Source organism: Stenella coeruleoalba (assembly GCF_951394435.1).
Source record: "Stenella coeruleoalba genome assembly, chromosome: 2".
In the NCBI taxonomy this organism is placed as follows: Eukaryota; Metazoa; Chordata; class Mammalia; order Artiodactyla; family Delphinidae; genus Stenella; species Stenella coeruleoalba.
Window position 1 is genome coordinate 131145242 of NC_137147.1, and position 21621 is coordinate 131166862.

At 44.1% G+C, this 21621-nt stretch overlaps 1 protein-coding gene across 8 annotated transcripts in view; it reads left to right on the forward strand.

Moving 5' to 3' along the window:
* The window catches only part of TMEM266 (transmembrane protein 266), a 144474-nt gene that overhangs the window by 38365 nt on the left and 84488 nt on the right, over nt 1-21621 (forward strand). For 2 of the 8 annotated variants that reach the window (XM_079912992.1, XM_079912999.1), the window contains exons 1-3: nt 15709-16323; nt 16360-16985; nt 19455-19643. In XM_079912992.1, the coding sequence (XP_079769118.1) occupies nt 16948-16985; nt 19455-19643 (227 nt within the window). In that variant the 5' untranslated portion in view covers nt 15709-16323; nt 16360-16947. Of the gene's footprint in view, nt 1-12563; nt 12715-15708; nt 16986-19454; nt 19644-21621 lie in introns of those variants that run through there. The other 6 variants (XM_079912993.1, XM_079912997.1, XM_079912996.1 and 3 more) reach the window with 5 other exon arrangements.

Sequence of the window (21621 nt, forward strand, 5' to 3'; positions counted from 1 at the left end):
ACATGGTATATCTCTCCATCTATTTGTATTATCTTTAATTTCTTTCATCAGTGTCTACAAAGAACTCTTTAAACCTAGTAATAAGAAAATAAACAACCCAGTTGAAAAGTGGACAAAATATCCCAACATCAGATACCTCACCAAAGCAGCTATGCTGATGTCAAATAAGGAGATGAAAAGTTGCTCCACATCATATGTCATGAAGGAATGGCAAATTAAAACGAGATACCACTACACACCTCTTAGAATGGTTAAAATCCCAAAACACTGACAACACCAAACACCGGTGAGGCTATAGAGCAACAAGAACTCTCATTCATTGCTGCAGGGAATGCAGCTTGGTGAAGCCACTTTGAAAGACAGTTGGGTAGTTTCTTACAAAAATAAACATACTCTTAACCACATGATCCAGCAAGCACACTCCTAAGTATATGTACCCAAAGGAGTTGAAAACTGTGTTCACACAAAAACCTGCACATGAATGTTTATGGCAATTTTATTCATTATTGCCAAAAATGGGAAGAAACTAAGATGTCCTTCGATAGGTGAATGGATAAACAAACTGAGGTGTACCCAGACAATGGAACTTAATCAGCAATAGAAACACATGAGCTATGAAGCCACAAAAAGACATGGAGGAAGCTTAAATGCATTTTACTAAGTGATATGGTTACACTGAAAAGGTTACATACTGTATGATTCCACCTATATGACTTTCTGGAAAAGGCAAAACTATAGACACAGTAAAAAGAGCAGTTGTTGTTGGATATTGGTGGGGGGGATTTTTCGGGCAGTGGATCTGTTCTGTATGGTACTGTCATGGTGGACACATGATATTTTGAATCTGTCAAAACCCAGAGAGTGTCCAACACAAAGACTGAACCCTAACAATAAAGTATCAATACTGGTTCATCAATTGCAACAGATATACCGTTGGAAGCTATGGGGTGGGGGTGGGGAGATGGTCACATGGGAATGCTCTGTACTTTCAATTTTTCTGTAAACTTTAAAACTGCTCTAAAAAATAAAGTCTATTAAATTTTTTAAAATGTGCTACTGAATTCCAAGGGAGATCAAGTTGCTGGGTAATGGCTCATCCATGTTTCTCCTTAGGTGCAAAGATGATCTTGCACATTCACTGCTGACAGCCCCTCCAAAAGCTGCCTGCCTCAAAGCATTGACTTGGTTTGAGAATTGTCCTCGAGTTTTATGGGTTACTGAGGAATACTTTTTGAATGCAGAAAGCATACTCATGGGGGCCATCTAAGGGCCCTGAATTATTTTTCTGCCTTTAGAAAAGCTGCTGAACTAAATCTGGCACATAGAAATGTGCCTGAGGGATTTATCTTTTATTTTTAAAGGTTTAATTTAATTTTTATTTTATATTGGGGTATAGATGATTTACAGTGTTGTTTTAGTTTCAGGTATACAGCAAAGTGATTCAGTTATACATATATCCATTCTTTTTCAGATTCTTTTCCCGTATAGCTTATCACACAATACTGAGTAGAGTTCCTTGTGCTATACAGTAGGACCTTGTTATTTATCTATTTTATGTATGTTCGTGTGTATGTGTTAATCCCAACCTCCTAGTTTATCCTTGCCACCCTCTTTCCTCTTTGGTAACCTTAAGTTTGTTTTCAAAGTCTGTAAGTCTCTTTCTATTTTGTAAATAAGTTCATTTGTATCATCTTTTTAGATTCCACATATAAGTGACATCATATGATATTTGTCTTTGTCTGACTTATTTCACTTAGTATGATGATCTCCATCCATGTTACTACAAATGGCATGATGTCATTCTTTTCTGTGGCTGAGTAATATTCCATTGTGTATATGTACCACATTTTCTTTATCCGTTCCTCTGTTGATGGACATTTAGGTTGCTTCCACGTCTTGACTATTGTTAATAGTGCTGCAATGAACATTGGGGTGCACGTATCTTTTCGGATTATGGTTTTCTCCGGATATATGCCCAGGAGTGGGATTGCTGGATCATATGGTAGTTCTATTTTTAGTTTTTTAAGGAACCTCCATACTGTTCTCCGTAGTGGCTGTATCAATTTACATTCCCACCAACAGTGTAGGATGGTTCCCTTTTCTCCACATCCTCTTGGCATTTATTGTTTGTAGACTTCGATGATGGCCATTCTGACCAGTGTGAGGTGGTATCTCACTGTAGTTTTGATTTGCATTTCTCTAACAATTAGCAATGTTGAGCATCTTTTCAAGTGCTTTGAGATTTTTTTTTTAATTTGCTAATATGAACCCTGACCTTAGTGAGCTTGTAGTCTAGAGTAGATGGTACAGGAGCCTAAACCACTATAACACAAGATAGAAAAGTGATTCATGCACTGAGTGAGGTACCATTAAAGTGGTTGGGAGAGAGATGCCCTTCCCCCACACTGTCTTCAGGTGGAAGCAGTGACACTGGGTTATAGAAGATTGGATGGGAGAGCAGGTATTATGGTTGGGGCCTGTGGAATAGGGGAATCCATGTTCCATGCAGAGAGAATTCCATAAGCAGAGGCAGGGAGGTGGATAATGTGTGTGCATGTGTCCGTGTCCTGGGAAAAGTGGTGTCTGCACAAGGTGGCTGGACCATAGCACATGAAGAGGATGAAGAATGGCTTCAAAGGTTATGGCCAGTTGGTGGCAACCTCTGAGTCACAGGCCAAGGAATTGAGACCATGTTCAGTAAGCAGCGGGGACCAAGCAAACCCCAGCTGTGCTTCAGAAGAGTCATGTGGTAGCAGCATATAAGATGTGTCAGAGAAAAGAAGCCTGGAGGTAAGGATACTTGTCAGAAGACCACTTTGAGGAAGTATCAAGAACCCAGGAAGTTGGAAGCTGTCTCTTCAGCCTCTGAATTCCCATATCCCTTTACCTGTATCTCTTGTATACACTTATCAATTTTTACCTTATGTATCTTTTTTAGTTTAAAAGTAGATTTAGTTCATTACTAAGGAAAATTAGACAACATAGAAACATATAAAGTAAACAGTTCCCTGTAGTCCCACCACCCAGAGATAACTACTGTTAACATTATGGCTCTATCCTTTCAGATCACATTATATAAATCACACTATACTGGCTTTTTTTTTTTTACAAATATGAGCATAGTTTTAAAGCCTACTTTTTTTTTTTTTAAGTTAGAAGTTATTTTTTATTTTATTTTATTTTTTTGCGGTACACAGGCCTCCCACTGCTGTAGCCTCTCCCGCTGCGGAGCACAGGCTCCGGATGCGCAGGCTCAGCGGCCATGGCTCACGGGCCCAGCCGCTCCGCGGCACGTGGGATCCTCCCGGACCGGGGCACGAACCCGTGTCCCCTGCATCGGCAGGCGGACTCCCAACCACTGCGCCACCAGGGAACCCCTTAAAGCCTACTTTTTAAAATTACCTTACAGTGAACATCTTTCCTTGTCAATCAGTATTTCTAGATTTCTGTTGTTGTTTTGGTTGGTTTTCGGTTTTGCTTTCCCAGTTTTTAAAATTGTGGTAGAATACGCATAACATGAAATATACCATTATTGACAATACATTCACAGTGTTGTGCAACCATTACTGTTATTTAGTTCCAGAACATTTTCATAACCCCGAAAGGAAGCCCTGGATCCATTAAGCATTCATTCCCTATTCCTCTCTCCTCAGCCCCTGGCAACCACTTATCTGCTTTCTGTCTCCAGAGATTTATCTGTTCTGGAAATTTCATGTAAATGGACTCGTACAATATGTGGCCTTTTGTATCTGGCTTCTTTTACCTATCACAGTGTTTTCAAGGTTCATTATATCTAGATTATCTTTTTTTTTTTTTTAAACAAAAGGCGCTCATGAACAAAAAGCACTGAGAAACAAGACCTCTCCTCAAGATTTCCACTTCCCTACCTCCCTACCTGTTAATAATTTTGGATACAGCATCTGGACCTTTTAGATGAACATATCAAGCGATACATCCTTCCAACATATTCTGCTGTCTCTCTCTTCCCATCACCTGACATGAATGTGGGAAGATGCCTTAGCTTTTCTAGCCACTTTCAGGATTTAGGACAGGCTGATTTTCAGGTGTTAAACTATCCCATGTAAATCAAAACTTCCATCCAGTCCACACAGCCTGACCTGCGGATCAGCCCTTCTGCTCCTTCCCCACAATTCACTCAGCCTAATCCTGGGATGCTTTTGTAAGTTCCTTAGAAACCCACTTCCTGTGTTCTGCCCACTCTAACCCCTCTGGGGGCAGTAGGGGAGTTACATGCACTATTCCACTGGATACTTGCCTAACTTTGGAGGGCTACCTTCAGTTCCTGCTTTTGACACTGTCCCCCTGGAACCCCTCTGGCCTTCTTGGGTGGAGTCCTGTCAAGATGTCCCCTGGAATCTATAACTGTAGAGGGCACTTGCCATATTTGTGATCATCTTGCATCCTTTTAGTGGCCTTTCTAGATCTGGGGAAATTCCCATGTTGAGTCCACCCCCCATGCAAGGTGGTAGCCTCCCTTGCAGCCAGGATACAGCTGTGTGTTCTGTCTCTGCCAATCAGATGGATCTGGGACCTAGGATTTGGAAGCTGAGAAGGAGAGGATGTTGGTGTGGTGCAGTGGCATCAGCGATGCTTTTGCTGGAGCAGCGCCAGGGTCCGGTCACTGTTCCTGACCATAGAGGTTTTTTTTGTTTTTTTTTTTTTGTTTTTTTGACCATAGAGTTTTGATGCCTGGCTCTCTGACCCACCTGGCATTCAGCATCCTTTAAAAATGCATACTCTGCTTAAACTATTGAGTTTAATTTTTACTAAGATCCTTGACTGATGCCACATCCTTGCTTAGCCTGGTGGTTAAGGGCAGGTTGCTCCCACCAATGCTCTCTGTCCCCACCTGGCCACCTCCCATGCCCCAGCCAGCCTGGGAGTCTGGCATATGTTTCTCTTGCCTTCTCTCCTGCAGGCTGTCAGGAGTAGTAGTTACTGGACCAGCTTCACCATCTGTTAGTATGTTCCAAATATATAGTCTGACATCTCTCTTTAGAAAATGTGAGTACTTACCATTTTGTCCTCAACTTTTGGGCATCTGCAAAACTCTGAGACAACAGGAAAAGTCCTATTGCACACCCTGTCACACACATATTTTCTCTATATATTATGTAAGTGGGATCATCATCTACTTGTCATTTTGTAACCTTTTTACTTAATGTTATATTGCAGACAACTTTCCATGTTAATGAGAATAGTACACCTTCATCCATTTTTTAAAAATGTATCAGCCACATTGGTGAAAGAATGATTTATAAACAATAAAAAGCACCCATTTTAAATGCACACTTGGAACCATCACCACAATAAAGATTTAGAATATTGCCTTTATTCCCAAAAGTTCCCTCATGTCCCTTTGCAGTCAGTACTTCCCAATCTTCAGCTCCAGGCAACCATTCAACTTCATCCTTTTCAATAGCTGTATGACAGTCCCATAATATAGAAGTTCCTTAGTGTATTTAACCAACCTCCTATTGATAGACATTTACATTGCTTTCAATTTATTGTTTCATGGATTCCTTATCAACACATATTTGTGGAGTACCTACTATGTGCTAGGCATGGTGCTATTATAACAATTCAACAAACTTCTATATGTGTATATGTGTGTATGCATTTATTATTCCCCTAAAGTGTATCCCCTAACAGTTGAGTGACTGGGCCAAAAAGTGTGCACGTTAAGATAATTTTGATGAATATTGTTAAATTACCCATCGGCAAATTTGCAACAATTTACACTTCTATCAACAATGTGCATGAATGGCCATTTTCTCACACCATCCTCAATACTAGGGATTATAAATCTTTCCCAGTCCATTAGAGAAAAAAATGGTTTGAATTTATGTGTCTTTGCTTACTGAGGAGGTGGGCCAACTTAGTGTCTGTGAATTTTATTCTGGGAATCACGGCCCCAGAAGCCAGACTCCCTTGACCTCACCCCTCAGACTCCCTTGACCTCACCCCTCAGAGTGAGGCTGTGGCCGGGCTCTCTCCACTGAACTGGAAGGACATCCTGTCCTGTTGGAAGTGGGACAAAGGTCACCCTTTGGTTCCTGACAGCTCCCTACCTCCCGCCCCCCTTTTCTTTAAATTAATTAATTAATTAATTTTTGGCTGCATTGGGTCTTCGTTGTTGGGTCTTCGTTGTTGCGCATGGGCTTTCTCTAGTTGCAGCGAGTGGGGGCTACTCTTCGTTGCGGCGTGTGGGCTTCTCATTGTGATGTCTTCTCTTGTTGCAGAGCTCGGGCTCTAGGCACGTGGGCTTCAGTAGTTGCGGCACGCGGGCTCAGTAGTTGTGGCTCGCGGGCTCTAGAGCACAGCCTCAATAGTTGTGGCGTACGGGCTTAGTTGCTCTGCGGCATGTGGGATCTTCTCAGACCAGGGCTTGAACCCCTGCATTGTAAAGCGGATTCTTTACCACTGGACCACCCTGGAAGTCCCCCTACCTCCCCTTGAACAGCCACGTTGGAGAAAGCCCCTCAAGGATGGGGTTGGTCCTAGTCTCTCCCGTGATTGGACCTGCCCCTGCAGGTACACCTGAGGAGGTCCATGTCATTTAGACTTCTAAGCTGGCAGAGAGTGTGGGTGGAAATATAGCAGGCTTAAATTAGATATAGTTCCTGACCAACTAGATAAAAATCATTATCAAAGGAGAATTTTAGCAAGAGTCACTCTCTTTTTAACAAGTAAGTATATCAATATATAGGTTAGTACCCCAAAAATTACTGGAAACTGTTAGAAAGTGGCACCAGAATTTCCTGTAGTCGCCCCCTCCACTGTGGTGCTCTCCTGTCCTCATTCCCAGGAAAGTCAGATCTGCTTCCATAGAGCACAGCTTGTAACTCCTGGGGGTGGGCAGGAGATGGGCACGGGTGGGAACCCAGGACCTGGTTATGTGGTTGGTTTAGCTGGGAGAGGTTAGGGTTTATGGCACAAGGAAGGAAACAGGATCCTCGGGCCTTGACTGTTGCTGAAACAGCTCAGAAATACTGTGACAGGGTAGTTCCTAAGTCAACTATGTCTTTTCTTGTGGTGTAAGGATATCTATTGCTATTTTTGGTTTCATCCTGTCCTCCATTTTCGCGCCAGTGCCCATGGAGAAGAGGGTATAATTAAGCAAGTATTTGGACTTATTTGGTCCACAGCCACCCTCAACAGCTTGCAAATGATTAAGACGCTCCCTCAAAAGGGAGCATTCATACTTTGCTGTGGAGTGTGAATTGCTATAGCCCTTTGCAAAGCAGTCTTGTTTTAACTATTAAAATTTAAGATACATACTCTTTGGCCCAGTAGTCTCACTCCTGGGAATCTATCCCATACAAATAAAAATACCAGTACATAATGAAATGTATACAAGGATATTTATTGTAGCATTTTTCACAGTGGCCAAAAAAAAAAACCATCTAAAACTGCCTATCAACAGGAACATCGTTAACTAAATTATGGAGCATTCATAGCATGGAATATTATGTAGCATAAAAGAAAGAATGAGTTCGAGTTTTACTGCCTGACTTGGGAGACGGGGATTTCTATAGTTTCCGCTGTTGAGTGTGAAAAGCAAAGAGCAGTTAAGTTTGAATAATGTATTTTTTTAATAAAACAAACAATGAGATGTTTATTTGTGCATAATTGTGTAAGCACAAAGAAAAGTAAGGAAAAATATACACAAGCTTAACACTGGTGTGTGTTTGTGAATATGTGTATTAAGGGAGGGGAAGCAGGCAAAAAAGAAAACATAGGTGCCACTAAAGTCATGAATTTTATGATAAGCACATTATATAAAATTATATATTGTACCTGTGTATATATATGAATTAAGAAGTTAGAAAAAATGTAAATCTTTACCAATTGATCAGAAAGGATGTCCATTATATATTGCTAAGTGATAAAAGCAAATTGCAAAGTTGGTTTTGTTTTGTTAAACACAAACCCACAAAAATTAGCCTATATATGTGAGTACATGCTTGCATAATTCTGAGCAAGGGTTTCCACACCTGGGTATTAACAGAAGACCTCAAGGGAGAAGTGGAGGGTTAAAATGGAGGCTGGAGAGAGGTTTATCTTTTTTAAAATATACATCTTTGTATTATTTTATGTGTTGCAGTGATCATTTATCTATAATGTGTCAGTGATCTATTGCCACAAAAATACCACATAACAAACCACCCCCAAAACTTGGTGGGCTTAAAGAAACAAACCTTTCCTAACAGATGGCTGAAGGAAGAGGAGGATTGTTCCTGCCAGTGTGAGCAGTCATTAGCTACCTAATATTTATAAGGAAGTTTAGAGCTTTCAAAACACTCCTTTGTAATGCTTCATTCTTCTCACCTCTTTGAATTTTAATTTCTATCTATGCATCTGTCTTTATCACTAGCCCACTAGTTTCTTGAGTACATCTCTTTTATCTTGATAACTCCAATGTTTGGTATACTTCCTAGAACACAACAGGTGCTAATAAATGACTAAAGAATGATTTTTTTAAAAAACCAAAGTTTTATTCACCTCCTGGGTCTGTGAGCCTGCGAGTTAGGCTGGGCACAGCTGTGTGACTCTTCTGGTCTTGATCCAACTCACATGCCTGGGGGTGGGGGGGAGGGGAGGTGGGCAGCTGGCTGTTGGCTGTCCTTGGCTGGGGTGACCAGGCATGCAGGCTGTCATGGAAATGTGTACGTGAGAGGGCAGTCCCAACCACATGAATGCTTTTCATGTTTGCTGATACGGTTGTCAGGGTTCTACAGAGAAACAGAAGCAATAGGATAAATATATATGTGTATTGTCTGTGTGTGTGTGTGTGTGTGTGTGTGTGTGTGTGAATAAAGAGATTTATTACAAGGAACTGGCTCACAGGATTATGGAAGCTGAGAAGTCCAGACCCAGTAAAGCCCATAGTGTAAATTCGAGCCTGAGTCTGAAAACAAGAGGCTGGTGCCCCAGCTCAAAGTCAGTGAGGCGGAGAGAGAATTCTTTCTCACTCAGCCTTTTGTTCTCTGTAGGCCATTGACAGATTGGATGAGGCCCACCCATACTGGGGAGGGCAACCAACTTTACTCAGTCTACCAATTCAAATTTTAATCTCATCCAAAACACCCTTGCAGACACACCCAGAAATACTATCTAACCAAACATCCCTTTATGCGTGTCAAGTTTCCAACCTACGTGGACAAAGCAAGTCATATGGCCAAGCCCAGTGACAGGTGAAGGGGCAGTGGAAAGTTATGTGACTTGTCTTCGTCCATTTGGGCTGCTGTAACAGAATACCTTAGGCTGGGGGGCTTCAACAACACACATTTATTTCTCACAATTCTGGAGGCTGGGAAGTCCAAGGTCAAGGTGCTCGCAGATCTGGGGTCTAGTGAGGACTCTTCTGGTTTGCAGTCAGTGGTATTCTGGTTGTATTCTCACATGGCTAAGAAGTCATCTCTCTTGTGTTTCTTCTTATAAGGTACTAATCCCATTTGGGAGGGCTCATTCCCCATGAGCTAATTACCTTCCAAAGGCCTTACCTCCTAATATCATCACGTTGGGGCTTAGGATTTCAACATATGAGTTTTGAGGGACACGTTCAGTCTGTAACAATGACAAATACAGGAAGGGTGAGAATGGGGTCCTTTTTGCATCATACCGTATGTAGTCCAAAAAGTGTTGAAGAAAGAGGACTTCGTCCCTCCATTTACCAAAGAAGAGTCACTTGCCTGGTGCCATGTAGAATTCAATTGCCAAGTTAATTATGTCTGGGTTCTTAACATGTTTAGTCAACATCACGTACAGGTGAAGATTGCTTCAGAGATTTGCAAATTGCAGCGTTTACACTTAAGATCTTAAATCTTACGCTTAAGATTTGCTTGACTGGGACGGAAAAGGCGAAACGTAGGGGTAACAGGGCAGCCACTTGCAGCCCTAGCTCATTGTTGGTGCTTCCCCATATCATAGCTATTTGAGTTCCCCAGGAGCTCTGCAGAATTCTGGAGGGAAAAATGACATCAGGCTGGGGTTGAGGAATGCCTGCTTGGGGGGGGCATCCTTTTCTGCCCAGGCCAGCCAGGGGTGAGGAGCCAGTAGGTCCTTTGCCCCAGCAGGGACAACTTAGGGGAGTGTTTGTTAGGAAAAAGAATATCGAGAGGAAGGGAAGGATTAGAATAACGGTCCTCTTTGTTTTCTTCTCGGAATGCCTGAGTAATTTCAGATCTAGTTTTGTGTGATCTCGTTTTGTGTTTCCCCTGCTTTGTGAGACTGGTAATAGTTGAGAGGCTGTGTAAGTGAAGAGGCGCAAACAATAGAAAGTAAGAGGGGTCCACGGGAGACTGTGCTGCATCTAGAAAAGAGAGCCACTGTGCGCTCCCTGCCCACTTGCTTAACCACTAAGGATTGTGCAGTGGACTGGAGATCAGAGTGGGAGAATGCTCGGAGACATGATTGATTTTCTTCATTTTCACTTCTTGTTAACGGAGCAAGGTGTGAATGGGTCAGGGTAGCAACAAGGATGACTTCATGTTGTTATACACCAACCTTTCTCTTCTAGCATAAGAATCACCCTTCTCCGCCTGGGGGTGTGGAACATCATGTCTGTGAAAGGTGCCTGAGTGGCTTCTCCCTAGGAGCAGATTCTACAGCGAGCTTTAGGATGTCAAAACTGAACCCCACACACATGCAATGCTGTCTAACTAAAAGAGCCCCAAGGTTTGGTAAGAACACATCTTTCACATCTCCTGCCGACCAGTTACCAACACTTGGCCAGTCTTGTTTGGAGACCCAGGAAACTTATTCAGCGGAGTGTCCAAACCTGGTCTGGCAGACAATTGGTTATACACACAATAGCTCCTTCCTGTCCTTGCTTGTTAAGAGAACTGAGATTTGTTTATGGAAACAATATGCACAGCTCCAAAGGATGAATCAGGGTTGGTCTAGGCTCTCATATCACTCCTTACTCCCTTGGCCAGCTGTGCGTTGTCCTCGGTTCCTTTGCAGCCGTGTGACCCCACTCTGCGCAAGAGACATCAGATGTTGACTAGAGGACTTGGAGAGATAATGCTGACTGAATAAAAGATCAAAGCTTCGTGAGGAGAAAGCCTTTGATTCTTTTTTTTTTTTTAACATCTTAATTGGAGTAAACCTTTGATTCTTTTCTTGTTTGGGAGCTAGTGTGAGGATGTGCAAGCTGGAGCTGCAGCAACCATTCTGCAACCACAAGGCAACAAGTGTGAATAATGCATCACACGGGATGGGGGAATGGAAAGATGCAAAGAGCTTGGGTCCTTGGTGTTACCTTTGAGCCACTGCCTCCAGGCCTCTTGCTATGTAAGATAATTAAAAGTCTTCACTGCCTAAGTCACTGTTAGCCAGATATTCTGTTACTGGCAAATAAAAAGTATTCCTAACTGATATATCTGGTCATCTTCAGCCTGGCCAGGGTAGGTTTTGCTGACAATTCCACCACACTAGCTTTGTAACCAGTTAACTTCATCTGCAAAATATGTTGGGAAAAAAATACCTTCTTTATTACCTCAAGCAAACTTTCTGAATCACAAGATCAGAGCGTGGTCTGTGGATCAGCAAATCATTATCCCCTGGGGTTTCTTCAAAACGTAGACTCTCAAGCTTCCACCCCAGACACACTAAATTAGAAATTTCGTGGGTAGGGCTATCAATCTGTGTCTTCATAAACCTTCCAGGTGATTCAGTTGCAATGGAAAGTGTAAGACCACTGATACTGAGGGTCAACTGGAGTGGTTGCATGTCAGAAACACCAGGGGAACTTTAAAAAGATTCTGAAACTCTACCTGCAGAGTTCTGATTCAGCATTTCTGTAGTGTAACCTCTGAGTTTATATTTCCCGGAAGGCCCCCAGGTGATTCACAGTGAAACCAGGTTTGGTAACCAATGGAATGCATATGAAAGCAGGTCACCTATGCCAAGGGGCTGTCACTCTAGTAAGAGATGAGGAATAGACCTGGTCACCCCGGGGACAGGTGAGCTGAATTATGGATTTTCTCACCTGGTAGGTAAGGGAACTGACTGCTTGATCTTAGACGTCTTTTTCAGCTCTAAGGTTCCCAGGATGCCCACTTGAACTTTGCAGATCTGGCTGGAACAAGCAAAGATGGTCTTGGCAAATTACGTAGACAGACTCATGAGCAACAAGTGGAAAGGACTGGAATTTTCCTAAAGTTTAAACAGCAGCCTTGCTCCCCACCACTGCCAGACCCAGTAAATCCAAAACAGGTTTTCTCTTCTGCTTTTACCGGGTTTATGAGACACAGCAGGTTTGCACTTCAGATGTTCATTTATAGAGCGCTAGACTACACCTGCTTCACGCTAGGCTTGTGCTCTGGGCGTTCTTTCCTTCGGAAAATATTATTTTTAAAGAACATCATCTTAAGGCATCTTGCCTTCTAAAATGTGTTACTTGTTAAGGATCAAAACTTCCGAAGCAGCCTACTTACTGTCCATCCAAATATGATTTTAACCCTCTCTCCTGCCTCATCTCTGCCTTGTACAGGAGATGCCAATCATTTCTTCCCCACTCCCACATCTCCTTCCAGGAAACTGCAGTCCCTGTTTCCAGCGAGCCTGTTCCCCCGCTCAACCCCTGCTGAGTGAGTGTTTAAATCCGTGACACTGTGGAAAATAAACGACACCTCATCGATTGACTTCGGAAGATTATTTTGAAAACCAATACATAAAGGGGGAAAAGTTAAGCATTTATCCTTCCTTTTCTATATGAACTGTACCTTAGGCTAATCAAATAGTTGATGAGGGGGAGTTTTTCTTCATAGAAGCTGATAAATGAAGGAAAGGTGAAATCGTAGCATGATCCTTTTGCAAGGCCTAATGAATTAATGGATCTAGGAGGCAACCCTCAATGAGACTGAAGAGTCATATTAACCAACCATAATGTGTGGACCTCGTTTGGCTCCTGATTCAACAAACCTTTAAAAATTACAGGAAAAACAAGGAAGTGTGAACAATTCCTGGATATTTGATAATATTAAGAAAATATTGTTGATTTAGTAGTGATGACAGTTTTGTGGTTACATCTTTTAAAAGGAATCCTTATCCTTATTCTTAGAGCTACGTATTGAAACATTTACAGATGAATGAAATGACGTCGGAGATTTCTTTCAAAATAATCATGAGAGGTGGGGAAAGGGCAGGATACAGAGAAGCCTGTCCCTGAGCTGTTAACTGTTGAAGTGGGTGATGACTAACTAGAATTTCACTGTACAGTTCCCTACCACTCTCTATATTTGAAATTTTCCTTCCTAAAAAGTCAAATTAAAATTAAATCACTTTCATTTCTATTTTTTATATATATTTTATATTAACCATAATATATTAGTATAGGAGTTGATGTTTATTTTTTTATAAATATAGATTTATCAAGTTTTACTTGTTCTTCACTGCTAAGGGTACCCCAAAATTTTGGAGTTTTTTATTTTTCACACTTGCCTGCCCAGCTGGACTGGAAGGTCCATGGAAGCAGAGACCTTCCTAGTATATTCTCCACAGAGCTAATACCTTGTGGAGCTTGTAAAGTGCCCGCCCTGGGAATACAGCTCGTTAAAACACCATTCCAGAAGGGAGTGTTGCTCACCTGGTCTCCTATTTGTGGACACCTCCATCCCGACTTCATTGTTAGTGGAGGATGGACAGTCCACACGACCATTCCTACCACTGGGAGGAGTTGGTTAGCTGGAGGCTTTGTAGAGAGAACAGAAATCATTGAAACTGACTAAATCTGTGTTATGGAATGGAGAACGTTATAAATTTACTAGGCAGTTAATACTACAAATACTACAGGAGAGTTCTGGCTTTTACATGTAGACCCTCTTTATGAAAGTATAAGGTAAAGTGAAACCACTGGCAAGGTGTGGCTACAAAATGTCTGTCCAAATTCTCTTTGCTGTTGTCCCTGCCTCTTGGTTCCATGTTGTTGTTGTTATTGTTTTTGCCCCAGAAACATCTGGTGTGAAAACGGTGGTCCCCTGTATTAAAGCCCTTATGATTTTAGAAAGCTCTCCATCTCTCTTATTTCCGGTTGCTCGAAGTTCAGACTTTCCCAGAATTTCCTCAGTTTCCTTTAACTTGAGCTCTCACTTTTCTTTTTCTTTTTAAATAAATTTATTTATTTATTTATATTTTTGGCTGCTTTGGGTCTTCATTGCTGCACGCGGGCTTTCTCTAGTTGTGGCGAGCAGGGGCTACTCTTCACTGCGGTGCACAGGCTTCTCACTGCGGTGGCTTCTCTTGTTGCAGAGCACGGGTTCTAGAGCACAGGCTCAGCAGTTGTGGCACACAGGCTTAGTTGCTGCACGGCATGTGGGATCTTCCAGGACCAGGGCTCAAACCCGTGTCCCCTGCATTGGCAGGCGGATTCTTAACCACTGCGCCACCAGGGAAGCCTCTCACTTTTCTTAATTACACAGAAGTTAGAGACACTTCTCCACTTTGTAAATTTACCATCACTGCTTACTCCAGGAGCACCTTTTACTTCTGCGTGATGTAACAATTCTATCCCTTTGTCTCTCCTGAGCTTCAGGATTGGGAGAGGGTATTCATCCTGGGTTGATGTCTTGTAGGAAAAGCAGTTTGCAATTAGAATATAACTTACAAAAGGACCGCCCCTTGGAGTAACCTCCCTTGTAACTTGTTCAAAATCACCCAGAACATGGGTCTGTCTCCTTGTCTTTGTACATTCTGCCTGACTGTTACTGTCTCCCAGAAGACTTCTAGATGGTACATCCACTTATAGAAAAGTATACTCTATTTACCTAGTCTGGATTTTAAGAGGAAATCTTACACTCGGCCATCCAAATGCTTTCAACAGACCGTGCAATTTAAATTTATAAAACAGTAACTATGTCGATAAAAGCCAACACTACATGCCAGGCACTATTCTAGGTGTTCTAGACGCATTAACTCATTTAGTTAGTTCTATTATTATTCCCATTTTATAGGTGGACAAACTGAGGACAGTGGGCTAGTGAGTGGGAGCCAGCCTCTGACTATTTTTGGGACAGCAGTCTTGAAGCAGATCTTATTTCCCTTCCCAGGGATTGAACCTAGCGGCTAGTCCACCAGGGGCTAGAGGCTAGAAGCAAAGTTCCCTGGTTCTTACCTCCTTTGAAAGCAAAAATGTTTCAAGGAGGCAAAAACTGCAAAACAGATACAAAGTTTATTATAAGAGGCACAGCACAACGGTATGGGAGAGCACAGAGAGAAACAGTTTATTTATTTTTTTGTTTTGTTTTGTTTTGCGGTACGCGGGCCTCTCACTGTTGTGGCCTCTCCCGTTGCGGAGCACAGGCTCTGGACGCGCAGGCTCAGCGGCCATGGCTCACGGGCCCAGCCGGTCCGCGGCATGTGGGATCCTCCCGGACCGGGGCACGAACCCATGTCCCCTGCATCGGCAGGCGGACTCTCAACCACTGCGCCTCCAGGGAAGCCCAGAAACAGTTTATTTATCGAAGTCAGAAGCAAGGCAGAAATACACACCCAGAGAGGAGTGCAGGCGGCCTGAATGAGGAGGCAGTAAAGAAGGGATTGAAATCACTTATATAGGGCAGTCCTTCTGGTCTTTGTTTACATTTGGCCAAGCATCTTGTTTCTTTTCTCACACCTGACTGGCCCTGGGACCCTCCCCAACTTTTTGCACAACTTTTTGCTAGGATGGATCCCACCGCAGAGGCCTGTGGGGGTATGTCCACACTTATTATGGGGTGGCGCCCCCTCCCTTTTTGACCCCCAAGGAGCCTTTCTGCACATGTGCAGACAGGGACGTTTTCCTTGACCTCCGGAGCAGTCATCTTATCTCTTTACTTCAGCACAGCTCAGCTTCTGCCACTAGCTTTGTCCTTGGAGCGTCTGGGTGAGAACAAAGCTTCCATTTTACTCCACTTGACAGACACCAACTGTCCAGCCCAGGGGCCCATCTATCTCCTCACTCATGACCACGGGCAGGCTGGCTCTAGGGTGTGCTGCCTGTCTCCTGGAGAGACCCAATTGGGAAGAAGAGAGGAACGCCTGGAAGAGTGGAGAGACAGAACTACCAGAGGAGAGGGAAATCTCGGGAGAAAGAAATTTCTGGGAAAATGAGATATTTTAAAAAAAATAATTTATTTATTTTTATTTATTTATTATTTTTGGCTGTGTTGGGTCTTCATAGCTGCGCGCAGCTTTCTCTAGTTGCCGCGAGCGGGGGCTACTCTTCATTGCAGTACGTGGGCTTCTCATTGCGGTGGCTTCTCTCGTTGCGGAGCACGGGCTCTACAGCACGCGGGCTTCGGTAGATGCAGCACGTGGGCTCAGTAGTTGTGGCTCGTGGGCTCTAGAGCGCAGGCTCAGTAGTTGTGGCTCATGGGTTTCGTTGCTCCGTGGCATGTGGGATCTTCCCGGACCAGGGCTCGAACCCGTGTCCCCTGCATTGGCAGGTGGATTCTTAACCACTGCGCCACCAGGGAAGCCTGGAAACGAGATTTTTGAGACAAACCTGATTTTTGAGATTCCTAAAGCTGAAATACAAAGTTACCCTGGTTTTTCCTTGTCTATTTAGTAGAAAGAGCTGTGGTCCAACCTGGCTCTCTGCCATCTCTGTGTGACACAGGAAAGTCACTTTATCACTCTGAGCCTGTTTCTTCATCTCTAAAAAAGAGTGAAATTATGCCTATTGCTATCCGCCATAGGTAATGGTAGGAATCTGTTCACTATTACTTTGAAGGAAAGTCTATATGGAAGAATGTTCTAAGGGCTTCCATTTTTAGATGAGCTTAGGAGGACTTTGGTTTTGACATCTGAGTGTAATCAATTCCTACTATTCAATTATTTGTTTTCAGGGCACCACATTTGTATGCCTTATAGAACCCACGCTTGGACATGCTGACATCAGGCTTCAAGACAGCTGAGCCCCACTAGACACCCAAAAAACCCATGGCTCTGGTTGCATCTTTCAACATGACCAGTCCGCAGTAAGTAGCATTGGGATCGGCCCTCTGTGGATACTGAGTTGGCACATCAGGATTGGGGGTACAGCCAATAGCTCCTTCCCCAGCCCTGTAGAGATGGAGGGGCTCCAGGTGGTTTTGTCCTTGAGCCTGACATTAAAATAATGTGTTAACATCTACTTTTTCTCAGAGTTACCTTATTCATGTCATCTCATTTTTTAGTTCAAATAGGCAGAGGAATTCTGCAATCCAAAACTGGGATTGTAATCCCATTGCTAATCCAGTGGGATTGCTAATATCAGATTGGCCGAAACAAGTCTCATGACTGAACACAGCATCAAGGGTGGGGAAATATACTCTTCCCTTTGATGGGAAGCTCCAAAGTCACGTGGCAAAGTGAGGGGTGCAGAGCAGAGCCACTGATACGTGTTGTCCACCATACTGTTCTTCATATTCAAGACCAGGGAATAGTCCCAGTACTCAGGCTATAACTGTGAGACTTTCACTCCCCCTAAAGGAGGCCTTGTCTCCTCCCGCTGAGATGATCCATGGCCAGAGATGGTGCTGGGCCACCATGGCCATTGGCAAGAGGGGAACAGAGGGCAGGAAGGCAGGAGTAGCTTATTCCATGCTTCTCAGAGCCACATCCTGTTAGTTTCAGAAACTCACCCCAGCCCTCCATGAATATCTCATTGATCAGAAAGCTCTACGTGTTCAGTTTGGCAGTCCACAGTTTCCAAAAGAACAAATTTGACCCAGCATCTACTTTTTGGGAAACATCTGGAAGAGCCAGGATTCCCCCCAGGAACACCCACACTTTTATTTCAATTGTTGAGAAACACAGAAGCTTCACATCCTGTGACTGTTCTGTCTGACGATCTTGAGTCATTTTGTAAATGGCACACCGTGATGAGTACTATTATCTGTGCTTGACAGGTAGCAAAGAGCTAAGGTTTAAATAAAGCCTACAAAAGAGAAGTGGGGCATTGGAAATTACTTGGTGAATTCAGGTAGTTTAGGCAGCCAATCTGTGGTGTTCAAGGAAAAATCCCACTTTTTTCTCAATTATCTGGGATGATTCAAGCAAAAGAGAAGTAGGCAAATTCAGTTCCAAACTTTCTGGATAACTGCCACTGTGTATTATTGGTTAGCTTTCAATGGTGGTTGGAAAAATTTACAATGTAGTACTGTCCAGCCAAGTGTAGGAACTTATCACTCCAGAGCCCCTCCCACCTGCTCCATATTTCTCACATCCATGTCAGATCACAGAAAAAGAATAGAGCCTCTATTCCACCTCCTCATGCTTCAGCTGGAGAAACTGAGGCCCCAGAGGAGGTCCGCAGAAGTCAGCATTGGAATCGGCACCAGAGCCCCTGAACAGTTTATCGCAGACTGGGCTGCATTACAACTGGCCTCTCAGTGTTCCCTCAGATGTTTAATTTTTACTCCTCTCCACTGTTTGGCCAGAGACACAAGACCCAGCCCCTCAGATTCTACAGATGAAATAGGGTCAAGGATGTGTTGGGGGAACCAAAGATGGAAGCCCAGGAAGTTAAAGGAAAATGATCCAGCCCACCATCTCCTCACGGTGTAGCTGTTGGTGTTTGGAAAGAAGAGTTCTTAGTTACTGAACACACTGCAGGATGTGTAATGTCCCCTTTCTTAGTTATGTCATTAGTGACCTCCTTTGGTAATGTGACAGCCACAAATTTCTCCACCAATTGTCAAATACCCCTGGTGACTACCTCCTGCCTCTGGTTGAGATGCCCTGTAATGCCAATGGAGTTGTGGGTTACTTGCAGTGCCCTAGGGGAGCCTGATGGTAACCTAGTAGGAGACCCAAAACCCCTCAGACATTTGTTCAAGTGAACCCCATTTCCTACTGTCAACCTTATAAAGGGAGCTGTAGTAGGACCAGTTTAAGTAGGAAGGGAGTGGCACCCAGAACAGCTGGCCCCTCCTGTCCTCACCATCCCAAGGCTCACTTGGTCCCTACAGTCCTCCAGGTCAGCTCCCCAAGCACCAGCAGTACATCCAGTTGTGAACAAACACCTCTCTTCTCTATTGTGGTACAGATGGTAGAAACATTCCCAAGAACCTTTACAAAGAAACACGGAAGACAATTTAAAAGAATGTATTACTCCAACGTAAAGTCTAGTTATCGAGAAGACTAAAAGTCTAAGTCCTGGCTTTGCTGGTTGGCAGAGTTTCCATCTGGGTCTTTACCTCCCTTTGATGAAGGACTCTGCCCCCCAAACCTCATATTTTAAGATCTGAGCATGCTTCCACTTTTCCCCAGCTCGTGAGGGAGATGTGGCCGGTAGGGCCTCAGTCCAGTCCCTGGGTTGGCCAGCGGGGAAGAATGGTGACCTCACACTTCCCCTGCCCTCCTCCAGCACAGATTCTGGTGCATTCTCCCTCTTTTCCTTGGGGAATGGAAAAATCGTTTTGTTCTTGAGGGATGACTCTGCCCTGTTGCCATCCCCAACTCAGGCCTGCCACAGAAGGAGGAACTTCCGAAGTTGAGATCATCTCCCAACAAGTAGACGAAGAAACCAAGAGCATTGCTCCCGTGCAGCTGGTGAACTTTGCCTATCGGGACTTGCCCCTGGCTGCGGTTGACCTCTCCACGGTGGGCTCGCAGCTCCTGTCAAATCTGGATGAAGATTACCAAAGAGAAGGGTACGTGTTGGTACCGTTGAGTAGCTAAGACGTCTCTTGCATAACTCCCTGGGTTTCCATGGGTACCTACAGCGAGGCAGCCCAGAGGTGAGAGGTGCTGAATAGTAAGAGACCAGAAGTTCACATCAGGCCACTCCGGCTCTTCTCCTCAGATATTGTTTCCTCAGAAAAAGGCTGTGGGCACAGAAAATACCTGTTGCTGCTAGACAACCTATTAAGTGACATTTGCTTGGAACTTGGGGAATTATAAAAATTAAACGCTGTCACACTGCATAATAGCCCATCCAACCCCCAATCTGGACACCTGGGAATCAAGAGACCAACAGGATTTAGTGTGACTCACCCAAGGTCTCAGTGCCTATAAAGAATGGATTTAGAATATACTTTCTTTTTATCACGTCTTCTTTCACCAGGGATGAGATGGGGAAGAAAGCATGTGTGCAGTAACATGCTAAGGGTGGGAGGGAATTTAGCACCATTCAGCCAGGAGCTTTGCAGACCTTAAAAAGGTCTGCTGCTTTTTCCAGTGAGAACAAATAGCAGATGCTGGCCCCTGATTCAAAGGAGTGGCCCCTACCTACTCCTGCTTAACTGGTCAATCAGATTGGATGCCTTTGTTCAATCTGGACAGGGAAGACACAGCAGTGACACCCTCCATTCACGTGGGGGAAGCTGAAGGCTGGACAAGGGCAAGAACAGGTCCTGGGGTCACAGGGCAGGTCAGACTTTCCCCAGCCCCACCCTGTTGCTCTTAGATATAGACTTTTAAACATTGGCCAGGAGCTTGGGAGCCAGTTCTGGGCTACTCTCCTTCCTCAGATGCCACCGCTAAATATTTTGGAACATGCTGACAGCTTTGAATATAAAAACGAAGGGTTGCCAGGTTATTTTAGAAGCAAATGAGAAGCCTTAGCTACAATTAAATTTCCAGAGCTTGGATTCCCTGTAAGTGTTTTTGAAGGGCCTCCCCGCCTTCCTAAGATAAATTGCGTAACAATTGTGAAACCATACACCTTTTGCAAAAACTTCACTCCAGTGGCTTTCTCTGAAAATACAATTTTTTCCAAGTACTGTGCTTAGAATCAGCAAGACATTGGAAACAAGGGTAGGCAAACGGGTTGGAAATAGTTCAGGGTGGCCTGGCGGACGGTGGCAGCATTCTGAGCATGGGCAGCACCATCCGACCACAGGGCCAGCTTCTCCAGGTCTCCAGGTCCTTGGCTCCGCCAGAGATGTTGGCGGTCAAGCCTTCCTTGAGCACCTGGCTACTGTGCCACTGCCCTCTGGAGGTCAAAATTGGTAGTGCAGCCTGGTATCCTGCCCCAGCCATTCTCATGGACTCATTTCTCGCCCCACCAGCGCCACCTTTAGGCTCTTTTCAAGTTTATAATCGGAAGGCAAGGAAAGAAGCGGGAAGACCTTGGAGGATCTAGTTCCAGACCCTATCCACACCTGCACCCTGGAGGCATACGCACCACAGGTGGTCCAGGCTTTGGGGGCACCACTCCTTAGCCTGAACTGGAGAAGGCAGAGTCCCTGCTTTGTCATTCCATTTGCTTCTGAATCAGGCCCCTGCAAGGTTTCTTCTGAGCAGGGAGAATACAAATGGGATGCCTGCAAGGCAGAGAGGCTCTTGATTTGGTTTGAGTCTCCAGGTGTGCCCTGGAAAGCTGCTCCTGTTGGGTAAATAGGAAGCAGCCGGGTGAAGAGATTTGCTTCGCTGCTGGAGTTCTCGGCAGCCGGCTCCATTGGCAGCTAGAGGGCTTCCTGGAGGAAGGAAGAGCAGGCACAGGACACAAGCCAGGTGACAAGGAAGCAGAACAAAAGCACACTGTGAAGGGGGGAAAAAGCCTCTCTTCACAAGCTTCTTGGCTTTTGCTGCATTTCCTGGGGTTTTCCCCAAATTTCCAACCTGACCCTTTCTGAAATGATGCAAAACAACACAATTTACAGTTCTGGTAGGTCTTCGAAAAGCTTT